At 39.0% G+C, this 12,727-nt stretch overlaps 1 protein-coding gene across 1 annotated transcript; it reads right to left on the bottom strand.

The window, feature by feature from the left end:
* Positions 1–3,442: 3,442 nt before the first annotated feature.
* Positions 3,443–4,411, bottom strand: LOC122738944 (olfactory receptor 1B1-like). The gene has a single exon (XM_043980816.1). It carries the CDS (start codon positions 4,409–4,411, stop codon positions 3,443–3,445), a length of 969 nt encoding a protein of 322 aa, XP_043836751.1.
* Between the last annotated feature and the right edge of the window lie 8,316 nt (positions 4,412–12,727).

Here is a 12,727-nt window from a genome sequence, read left to right as displayed (position 1 = left end):
TTTTCTCTGAAGTCATCTGCCTATAATTTCTTATAGTGCAATAGTATTCCATCACAATCATGTACTACAACTTGTTCAGCCATTCTCCAATTAATTGATATTCCCTCAATGTCCATTTTTTTGCCATTAAAAAAGCTACTTTAATATTATATAAATATGTTCTTTTCCCTTTTAAAAATTGCTTTGGGATAGCATGCACATTTTTATAGCCCTTTGTGCATAGTTCCAAATTGCTCTTCAGAATGGTTGAATCATTTCACAAATACACTGGCAGTGCACGGTCCCAATTTCCCCACATACCCTCCAATATTTATCATTTTCCTTTTCCATTATATTAGCCAATCTAATATGGTTGTTTTAATTTGTATTTCTGTACTCTGTATTTTAATTTGTATTTCTCTAATCCATAGTGATTTAGAGCATTTTTATGTGACTATAGATAGCTTTGATTTCTGTCTGAAAATTACACATTCATATCCTTTGACCATTTATCAATTGGAGAATGACTTGTATTCTTTTTTTTTTTTTTTTGGTGAGGCAATTGGGGTTAAGTGACTTGCCCAGGGTCACACAGCCAGTAAGTGTTAAGTGTCTGAGGCTGCACTCGAACCCAGGTCCTCTTGACTCCAGGGCCGGCGCTCCATCCACTGCACCACCTAGCTGACCCATGACTTGTATTTTTATAAATTTGACTCAGTTCTCTATTTGGGAAATAAGGTTTTTATCAGAGACACTTGCTGTCAAAATTTCCCTCCAGTTTTCTGCTTCCCTTCTAATCTTGGTTTATTGGTTTTGTTTGTGCAAAAGCTATTTAATTTAATGTATTCAAAATTATCCATTTTGCATCTTGTAATTTTCTCTATCTCTTGTTTGGTCACAATTTCTTACCTTCTCCATAAATCTGACAGGTAAACAATTCCATTCTCCCCTTTATGTCTAAATCATGTGCCCATTTAAACCTTATCCTGGTATACAGTGAAATGTAGGTCTATACCTAGTTTCTGCCATAGTGTTCTTCAGTTCCTAGCAATTTTTGTCTGAAAAGTCTGGATCTTGGGGTTTATCAAACACTAAATTACTATGGTCATTCACGACAATGTATTTTGCACCTGATCTATTCCACTGATCCACCATGATATTTCCTAGCCAGTACCAGACTGTTTTTAATGATTACTGCTTTATAATACAGTTTAAGATCTGGTAAGGCTAGGCCACTTCCTTCACATTTTTTTATTAGTTTCCTTAATATCCTTGAACTTTTGTTCTTCTAGATGAATTTTATTATTTCTAGTTCTATAAAATAATTTTTGATAGTTTGATCAGCATGGCCTTGAATTAGCAAGTTAATTTAGCTAGAATGGTCATTTTTATTATATTAGCTTTGCCTACCTGTAACTAAGCTTCATTTTAAAGGTAAAACAGGGTTGCAGAGGCAGAGGTAAGAAGGCACCTTACTATTCCAGGCATGGGGACCAGTGATGCAAAGGTATGGAGATGGGAGAAGAATATCATGAGGGAGGAATAGTGAAAAACCCTGTTTGGTTAGATTGCATAGTGCTGAAAGGGGAGTAATAAGTTTGGAAAGGTAAGCTGGGGCTAGATTATTTTTTAAAAGGCTAATTTAAAAATTATTATTTAAAGTTACTTTTAAAAGCTAAACAGAGGAGTTTATATTTTTTCATAGAATGTCTAGAAAGTGATTGGGGTTGGTTGAGAGTACTAGTGGCATGGTCAGATGTGTCCTTAATAAAATGACTCTAGTCATTTAAATAGCAAAATGGTAGTATTGTGTAGAATGGAGTGGATTTCAACTTGGAGAAAAAATTTAGGAGGTATATGAGAACTGTATTTAAGTAAAACTTTTGTGGAAGAGAGATTAACTGGTTTTGCTTGACTCCAACAACTAGAATAAGAGTAACTGGGGAAGTCATAAAGAAGCAAATTTATGTTAGAGAAAAGAAAAAAAAATCCTCCCTATTCAAGGTATCCAAATATGAGATATGGCAGGCTTCCCATCTTCTCCTTCAAGAGCCCTTAGATTTTTCAGGAAAAGCTTGGTTGTTAATTACTAGTTATGTTATAGAGGAGGCTTTAGTCCAGGTATAGGTTATAATTGATGGCTTCTGAGTTCTTCCTGTCACTGAGATTTTCTGAAGCCATGACCAAAGAGATTTACAGTCCAGCAGATTCTTGAATTCTAAGAAGAGGATAAGCTTCAGTAGAGCCTTCGTTCTAATGGATACACTAATCTTTCATAGATCTATCATAACAAATAAAAGTACTGAGTCCTAGATCAATGATTCCCAACCTTTGAGTAGGAAGATCCTTTTTAACAACCCCCTGTCCTCACCAAACCCTCATATTATAGTGGTTGCACTATTAATGTTTGTGATCCTAAATGTTAGTGTGATCCCTCCCTATCTTGTATTTATTCTCTTTATTGTTTTTTAATTTGTTTTTTTGGTTGGGCAATGAGGGTTTAGTGACTTGCCCAGGGTCACACAGCTAGTAAGTGTGAAGTATCTGAGGCAGGATTTGAACTCAGGTCCTCCTGAATCCAGGGCCAGTGCTTTATCCACTGCCTCATCTAGCTGCCCCCCTATTCTTTTTATTGTTATCCTGTGTATAATTATATATGTATTTGTCTCTCTTATTAGAATGTAATTTTTTCCAAAGTAGTGATTTTTTCATTCTTTGCATTCACATCCCCAGAACTTACACAGTGCCTTGTTAAGGGCTAAAATTCTAGCTAGTCTGTCTAAAATATCTAATGAGTAGTCGCCAATAAATTATAAGCTTTAGCAAGAGTTAGACTTTTAAGCATTTATTAAGGAGAATAAGAATTTGGTAAAGAGAGAGAGAAAGGCCTAGATTCCTATCTATTAAAGGGAGAGCGCATTTCTAGCTCCCCTCTCCACTAGCGTCCTAAGGAAAGAGAGTGAGACAGAGCCACCAGTCTCTTCCTTCCTCCTCCCACTAGCCCGTGTCACTTCCTGACGCCAAAGAAAAGACTCCTGGTCTTGCCCTCAAAGACCTTCCCTTCATGGACGGAACTCTTCTACAGTAAGTCTCCAGCAGGTGGCGTCATTCCAATCGTTACAGCCTGGAATGTAGGTCCTTAATTGTTCATTTAACTCATTAATTCATCATAAAAATACATGATAATAAAAAATTGCAATGGATTCAAAACCATTTTTTACAGTTATTTTACATTTTATTAATCACAACAGTACCTATCTAAATCTACACATATCTTTGAAAACCAAGCTCACATACATGTGTGATACATATGCATTCAGCTTCAGAAGGTGCATTTGCTTATTCATTATACTGAATCAGAATGAATATTTTTCTAGAGCTAAGACCAACATAGCATTGCTTGGTACGCATATGGATCCATGGACTCCTTGGCATAGATCTGTTGTAAGGATGACCACGTGTCTCAGGGCCAGTCCAACTGGGAGTTCACTCTACTGGAACTCAGAAGTCTGTGAAGAGCATCCTTAACATTCTTATTTCTGAAACTATAGACAAATGGGTTGGCAAGAGGGGTGATAGCCGTATACATCACAGCAGCTGCCATGTCCTGCTCTGGGGAGTTGTGGGAGGGTGGTTGGAAGTAGACCCAAATGACAGTGCCATAGAGGAAGCTGACCATAGTGAGGTGAGAGCTACAAGTGGACACGGCTCTCCAGCGGCCAGCTGCTGAGTTCAAGCGGAAGATAGCCGCTGCAATACGTACATAAGAGAAAAGGATGAGAGCACAGGGACCTGCCACAAATAAGCTACCCTCCAAGAATATAGCCAGAACATTGGATTGGATGTTAGAGCAGGATGCCCGAACCAGGGGCCAGTGGTCACAGAAAAAGTGAGGGATACGGACAGTGCCCCCACTATCCCCAGCCCACTGTAGAGGCAGCAAGAGCCCTGAATGCAAAAGAGAGTGGAGCAGGGACAGGATTAAGCAGGAAGCCATCAAGCAGTCACAAACATGGCGGTTCATCAGAGCTGAGTAGTGCAATGGGTCACAGATGGCCACATAACGGTCCAGTGCCATGACAGCCACCACCAATGTATCTGTGACAGCAAACAGATAAAAGAAGAAAAACTGGGCCAGGCAACGGGCTGCAGGGATAACTGGTCGGGGAGAGACAAGATGGGCCAGTAGCTGAGGCAAAGTAACCGTGGCCTGTCCTGCATCCACTACAGAGAGGCCACGAAGCAGGTAGTACATGGGTGTACCAAGTTGTGAGTCCCGAGAGATGAGTAGGACAAGCATCAAGTTACCCAGAACAGCGGCCATATAGGCAACTAAGAACAGTGGGAAAAGAAGACGGTTGGGGGGGCCACCTCTCCACAGCCCCACCAGCAAGAATATGGGAGTATGGGAGGCATTGGAGCCACAACCCATGGTGGGAATGTGAAGTCAGAAGGCCTTGTGAGGAGAGAGGGTGAGTTCATAAGTAGATCTCAGTCACTCTAGTTTATCAATTCAATGAAAAATTAATCCTTTCCCTCTCCCACATCATCAATCTCTCATTCTCTACCTTCAATCAATCAATAAAGAAAAATATCAACACCATAATACAGTGCCAGGCATTGTAGAGGGATAGGGGTGGTAAAAATTGTGCATAAGGTATGGTACTCCTCAAGGAACCCATCAACAGTTAGCATCTTGATTTAACATCAATAAAATATCCATTTTCACTCAAAGTAATGAATATAAAAGGGCAGATAAGAAATTCATATGACATCTTTCCTGGGTTTTGTGTTATTTGGCAAGACACTTCCTCTTTGGGCTTCAGTTTCTTCATCTATAAGAAAAGAAAGTTGGAAAAGAATCATCCATTTCAGTCCAACCCTTTGATTTTTCACATGATTCCTAGTGTCCTATCTAATTAAACATCTATATTCTAATGATCCACCTGGCTCTCCATTCTATGTTCTATCAGTCAGTGTTCTAAATGCATAACATTTTGAAAGGGGATGGCATTGGAAGTTAGAAAACCTAGGTCTCGTTCCTAGATTTTCACTAATTAAATGTATGACCACCTTTCAGTCTCCTTGCTTGAATTTTCTCCAATTTCCACTCACTAACCATCAGTGTCTCCTAGAGCTCTGTCCTGGGCTCTCTTCTTCTCCCTCCATGCTATGTCATTGCCAATATCAGCTCCCATGAGTTCAATTATTATTTCTATGCAAATGATTCCCAGATCTATATATCCAACCTAATTTCTAGCCTGATATTCAGTCCCACATTACCAACTACTTTTTGGACATCTCAGACTAGATGTTTATAGGCATCTCAAACTCACTATGTCCAAAACATAATTCATCATGTTTCCCCAAAACCTTTCCCCTTTCCCAACTTTATGATTATTATTGAGGACACCACCATCTTCCCATTCTCTCAGGCTTATACTTTCAGTGTCATTCTTAACTTCTCACTCTCACTTACCCCATATGTCTATTCTGTCATTTCTACCTTCACAACATCTCCTTATGTTGCCTTTTCTTCTCCCCGAGACATCACACTAGTTAGTATAGTTCCCCACCACCTCATACATAGACTAGTACAACAGTATTCTAATGGGTTTCCTTGTTTCAAGTCTCTTCCCACTCCAATTATTCTTCATTGAGCTGCCAAAGTTATCTTCCTAAAATGCAGGTCTGATCATGTCACTCCCCTACTCTAGTAGGCTCCCTATTACTCATAAGGGCAAAGAAACTGTCTTTTGCTGAACACTTAAAGCCTTTCACAACTCTGCCTTTTCTTACCTTTCTAATCTTCTTACAATTTTCCCTACTGCACATACTTTGCCTTCTAGATACATTGGCCTACCGACTCTTCACACATAACCCTACATCTCCCATCTCTCTGTGCTTTTGCACTGGCTATCAATGCTCTGCCTCTTAGCTGCCCTGTCTTCCTTCAAGATTCATCACAAACCCTACCTCCTAAAGGAAACCTCTTTCAAGTCTCACTCTTTCCTCTGAGCCTTCCCTCTACTATCAATTCCCATTTGTACTGTAGATATCTTTTATGTACACAGTTATATCTCTTACATTAGAAGAGGAATTTTTTGAGGGCAAAGACTGCTTTTGCCTTTTTTTTTTGTATCCCCAGCACTTAGCACAATGCTGGATACATAAAAAAGCATTTCATAGATGCTTGACAATAAAATGAGGGTGATGATAGGGCAATTGTTTTCTTTTTTTTTTTTTGGTTGGGCAATGAGGGTTAAGTGACTTGCCTAAGGTCACACAGCTAGTAAGTGTCAAATGTCTGAGGCCGGATTTGAACTCAAGTCCTTCTGAATCCAGGGCCAGCGCTTTATCCACTGCGCCACCAAGCTGCCCCATGATAGGGCAATTGTAAGGATGAAATGAGATAAAATATGCAAAGTGCATGACTATTTTTAAAGTTCTGTACAAACATTAGCTATTAGTAAATACAATTATTTCACCACCAAATTTCTTCCTCAAAAAGTCCTAAACGATCAGCCTACCATTTCTTACTACCCATTTTCTCCTTGGCCCCCTACAAATTTGTTTTCTCTTCCTACAACTCTGCTTAAACTGCTTTATCGAAGGTCTCCATGACCTCTTCCTTACCAAATTTGATGACTTTTTCTTACCTTCCTCCTTAGTAAACAACACTTCCCTTTTTTAAAGGATGGTAGAGAGAAGGATATAGGACATGTTTGCTATTTTCAAATACATTAGGAGTTTTTATGTGGAAGAGGAATCAAAATTTTTCCAGATTTCAAATCAGGAATCACTCCAAAGCCTTCCCACCTCACTCTCCAATGATAGTTTATCACCTGGTCTTCTTGGGTTGACATGTAGAAAGTCACAGTAGAAGCACTATTCTCAGAGGCTCAAAGCTTCCTTCTTTTCCATTTGAGTTTTTGGGAAGTAAAGCAATTAATGGGAAAGATCACAAGGAAAGGGAGAGTTGAGAGAAAGAAGAATCCCAGAGCCCAGGGAAGGAGGCTCAGCTACACAGGTACCCTCTTTTTCTATTAATTTAAATAGTCAATGTTCCATGATTCCTGACAGCAAAAAATAGTTTTATAAGCAAACAAAAATTAGAGATCACTGTACAAACACTAGCTCTGATGACTTACATCCTGGGGCTAGTGTCTAGCATTGATGGGCAAAAATAAGGCTTGGAGGATCTTCCCTCAGATTGATCATCAGTAGAAAATAGTAGGAAGCAAGTATTGTGAAAGGGAAGAAAAGAGATAAGGGGAACATGGACAATGGACAAGGATGGAGAAGGAGAGAAAGACAAAAAAAGAAAGAGACAGAGACAGAGAGAGCATCAAAGAGAAAGAAATAGGAATGGGGATATGGAGTTTGAGACAGAGAAGGATTTGGGGCAGAAAAGGGGAAAACTGGGGAAAGGAGGCAGTGGAAAGGAACAGAGAGGGAAAGAAAGGATAAAGAAAGCAAGAGGAGGGGCAGCTAGATGGCACAGTGGATAAAGCACTAGCTCTGGATTCAGGAAGACCTGAGTTCAAATCTGGCCTCAGACACTTGACACCAACTAGCTGTGTGACCCTGGGCAAGTCACTTAACCCTCACTGCCTGCCCCCCCCCAAAAAAAAAAAAGAAAGGGAGAGGAATAGGAACAGGGAAAGAAAGGAGAGGGCAAAGATAAGGGAAAAAAAGAAAAGTAAGAGGAGAGGAGCAAGGAGAAGGGACAAAGAAAGGGGAAGGAGAGAAAGATAAGAAAGGTTGAAGATTGGGCAAAAGAGAGAATGAGAGGGACCAGAAAATGCATATAAAATTAAATTATGTAGAAAATCAAAGTAGGATCCAAAGAGAGAGGGCTGGGGTGTGGTTGGTTAGTAGAGGGATAAAAGAGGAGGGAAAGAGATAATTCAGGAATAGTTGGGATTATGAAAACACAGAAACAAGAGGGAAGGTAATGGAGTAGCAAGAATAGGGGACAATGTCAAGATAGGACAGAAGAGGGAGAGAGATGGAAAAGTTAAGACAATGGTGGCAGGGAAGAGACAAGAAGGGAAGAAGAGGAAAATGGAATAGAGACTGAGTGGGGACAACACAGAGAAGAAAAAGGAAGATGAATAAAGATTACCCATGAGATGGAAAATTGAAGAGGCAAGGAGGGAAGGAAAATAGGGTTGAGAGAGGAACCACGGATCTAGGTATAAGAACTTACCTGGCCCAGGAAGTTAAGGTAAAACATGGGGTTTGGGAACTCTAAAGCTCAGCCATCACTGTTTGCCTCTAGGGTTGGTTGGGGACCATGGGCTCAGAAAGATGGGACATGGCACTCAAGTCTTTAGTACAGGGAGAAATAGATACATTCAGCAATATTTAAAGTCCTAGGAGTCCATGGGCTCTGCTCACTTCACCCCTCTCACCTTCCCTCCCCCAAGATTCCATCCTTTGCTTCTTAGTCCCAAATTTGGCCTAGATTCAACAGAAATGAACTTTGCAACATCCCATGGGAAAAGTAAATGATGAAAAATATCCTCCAGAGGTATATGAAAAACATCATGGTGTGGTGGAAAGAGATCTGGATATGTGTAATCTCTGGCTACAATACTAGTCTAATTCTGAACAAGTCATTCCACGATCCCCACTTAAGCCTTTTCCTCAACTGCAAATTGGGGGAAGTAATCCCTGTACAACCCACCCATGGAGCTTTTATGAGGAAAGCACTTTGTAAATAGTAAATTCTAGAAACCAGAGTTAGTGTTATTACCTTTATCATGTTCCTATACAGACTATGCTTTTGGGAGGTCATATTGACCCTTTCAAGGGACCTTGGGGCTGCCCTGGCCTGAATGACTTACACCAATCCTGAAGCTACAAAAGAGTGGAGCCTATGGAACATCTGATGAGGAATTGTCAGAATTCTGTCATAAAAGGGGACTCATAAATAGTTATGGAGTGTCCAGCCTAAACAAGACAATGATACATATCCAGAGGAAAGTGTCTAGGTTGCATAAAAGTCTAGAAATCATGTCATATAATAATTCATTTCTGGTTTCTCAAGAGAGAAATTATTTCTCTCTTGTATTAACAAATAATTATTGAATCAAGACAGATGTTTTCTCTCTTTTTACTCCCAAATTCAGAAATCAACCAGTGTGGTAAATCTTTCTCAAAGACAGTAAAGGAAATTCTAAGGTTAGAGAAGAGGCAATGTATGGTCTCTGTCTTTTAAGGATAGTCTTCCAAAGGTGTTTTACAGGTAAGAGATTGATTAGATTTATTTCTGAAGTCCCTTTTTTTTTTGTGGGGCAATGAGGGTTAAGTGACTTGCCCAGGGTCACATAGCTAGTAAGTGTCAAGTGTCTGAGGCTGGATTTGAACTCAGGTCCTCCTGACTCCAGGGCCAGTGCTCCATCCACTGCGCCATCTAGCTGCCCCCAACATTTCTATTATTATTAATAGTTATAGATGGCTTCTGGTTAAGCTGGCTATGTGCAAGGTCATGGTGAAGTATAAATCTTCCATATATATCCCAGTGAATATCCGGAAAGATCAATGAAGAAAACAAAAAAGAAACAGAAATAAGCTTCTTCATCCAGTTCAGAAATACACGCCCAAAAGATTACCAGAATTGTGCAGAGGCAGGTGGATGGCTCACAAAAGGGAAGTTCATTGAAGTTTAAGTTAATTTGAAAGCCAGGAGAGATGCGAAAATGGTCCTCCAGGAAAAGCAGCCAAACTCCCATAAATGAGTGAGAGTTTAATGAAGAAGATAGAGAGCTAGACCAGTAAAGTTAGCCCAATCAGGTAAATAGTTGCAATCTGGTAGAGATGATCAGAAGAGTTGTTACAAAGATGTAAGTGAGAGCTTCTGCAAATGAACCTGAAGTCAGCCAGTACTCTGTACAAGGGTAGGTCACAATCCACTACAAGCTCCAGTAATTGGAAGCTTGAAGTCATATCCTGGTCCATAAGAACAACAGTAGGAGTAAGAAGGGCAGAACCAGCACCCACAGTTCACTGCTCAAGGAGACAACTTGCTTGTACACTTCAAGGCATTGGAAGCCATAGAAGAAGACAAGACCAACCTGGTCTCCAGCACTTGAGGGAATGTATACTGAGAGAAATTATTATTTCTCTCTTGTATTAATAACTAATTATTGAATCAGGATAGAGGTTTTTCCCCTTTTCTACTTCCTTATCCAAGAGTCAAACAATCTGGGAAATCTTTCTCAAAGACAGTAAAAGAAATTCTAAGTTTAAGTTAATGGATGGATTCCTGCTCATTGTTTTTACTTAGACAGGTCTGGGAAAGTGTGGATTATCCCTTCTGTCAGACAGGTGATATGTAAATTGATAAGTCTCTTTGACCAAGATTTAGGTAATCCAAGTCTCGAACCCCCAAGACTCTCCTTAGAATGAGCCCACACCTCATTATAATATTTATTTTTTCTCATTACTTAATGACCAATCAGAGTTGATTGCCACCCTCAGAAACACCTGTTCTTCCAAGGGCATATAAACTGAGCCCACCACCACGAGAGGTCTTTGGCATTCAAAAATGCCACTGACCTCTTTTTATTAAAAAAAAAATAGGGGCAGCTAGGTGGCGCAGTGGATAGAGCACTGGCCTTGGAGTCGGGAGTACCTGAGTTCAAATCCAGCCTCAGACACTTAACAATTACTAGCTGTGTGACCCTGGGCAAGTCACTTAACCCCAATTGCCTCACTAAAAAAAAAAAAAAAAAATTAAAAAAAAATACCGGGGCAGCTAGGTGGTGCAGTGGATAGAGCACTGGCCCTGGATTCAGGAAGACCTGAGTTCAAATCCAGCCTCAGACACTTAACACTTACTAGCTGTGTGACCCTGGGCAAGTCACTTAACCCCAACTGCCTCACCAAAACAAACAAACAAGTAATTGGAGAAAAAAATAAAATATTAAAAAAATACCATGCTAGAATTATTAATAAAATGATTAAATTACCCAGAAACTATGTCTCTCAATCATTTAAAATTTCACAATAGAAGACCAAAGACCAGTGTGCTTTCCAATATCCTCCTGGGTCTTGCCAGGGCTACTCAGGGGATAAAATTGGTTCTTGATTAAGAGTTATGAAAGAAGACAAATACTAATTGAAGACAGACCCTTAATGAACAGTCATGAAATCAAGATGGAAGCCAAGAATTGAGACAGTGGATGGAGCCTAATATTTATTACCCCATATGGATTGGTAATAGTAGTGGAATCCAAACTATAGAGGAGACAGGACCAAACCAGGTGTACACAACCCTTTCATGACTCCCAGAGGGCATTGGCTTATCCATAAAATCCCAAACTAAAAACAAGCTGACAATATGTGTAAACTGAAGGGGAAAAATGAACACAATGTAGAAATATTATGAGTTAAGAGAAACCCAGAACAGGGCAACCCCAAAATAATGAAAAATATAGCCTCAAAGAAAAAAAAATACTTGGCCAAAAGGATTACAAGAATGGTTGGAAGAAATAAAGTATGGGATAAAAGAAGAAAAAATAAATGAAATTAGAGTTCAAAAGGAAAACAAATTGATAAAAGACTGGGTAATGGAAAATCTTAACCAAGTAGAAAACTTCCTGAAAAATAGAATAGAATGAAAAAAATCTTATCAATAAAACTAAAAAAAAGGACAAAGTGAAAAAGATTGAAAAATAGAAAAAATATGTCTTCTGACAAAAACAACTCATATAGAAAAAAAGTTAATAACGATAATTCAAGAATCATTGAACTCTGAATACCAAGACAAAATGAAAAAAACTAGACAACATATTTCATCATAACATAAAAACTACCTAGGTATATTAGAACCAGAGGACAAAGTGAAACTAAAAAGTGAAAACAGACATACATCGATCATTTCCTGAGAGAAAGCTCATACTGAAAGTATACAGAAATGTCATTTTCAAAATCAAGAGCTTTCAAGTCAAGCAAAAAATTCTTTAAGTAACTAGGAAGAAAGAGTTCAACTACCAAAGACCTATAGCCAAGATTAAATAAGACTTAGGTGAAACCACTATAAAGGAAGAGAAATAAAAGATATAGGACCAAGAATAATTGAATGTAATCCTAAAGAGAATATTGACTTTAATAGAATAAAAGACTTTTTTAGTATTCCTTTTTTAAAAGTAACAAACATTTATTTTATTTTTTCCAGTTACATGTAAGGGTAGTTTTCAACATTCATTTTCATAAGATTTAGAGTTCCAAATTTTTCTCCCTCCCTCCCTCCCTCCCTTTCCTCCCCCCTCCACAAGATGGCAATCAGGTTATATATGTACAATCCACAAGTTCTTTTTATCAATTCATTCTATAGGGGTGCATAGTAAGCTTCCTCATTAGTTCCTTGGGATTGTCTTGGATCATTGCACTGCTGAGAGTAGTTAAGTCATTCACAATTGCTCATTGAACAGTATTGCTATCACTACGCACAATGTCCTCTCAGCTCTGCTCACTTCACTATACATCGATGTTCATTAGTCTTTCCAGGTTTTTTGGGAATCATCCTGTTTGTCATTTCCTATAGCACAAGACCATTCCACTACAATCATATAGCACAGTTTTTCCATCATTCCTCAATTGATGGACATTCCCTTGATTCTCAATTCTTAGCCTCCACCAAGAGTTGCATAAATATTTTTTGTACAATTTCCCCCCCTTTCCCATGATTATTATTGTTAACTGTTTCCCTTCCATCCTATTCCTTTCCCCATGATAT

Source organism: Dromiciops gliroides, chromosome 2 (assembly GCF_019393635.1).
Source record: "Dromiciops gliroides isolate mDroGli1 chromosome 2, mDroGli1.pri, whole genome shotgun sequence".
In the NCBI taxonomy this organism is placed as follows: Eukaryota; Metazoa; Chordata; class Mammalia; order Microbiotheria; family Microbiotheriidae; genus Dromiciops; species Dromiciops gliroides.
Note: the sequence above shows the minus strand (reverse complement) of the source record. Positions and strands in the feature narration are given on the sequence as shown.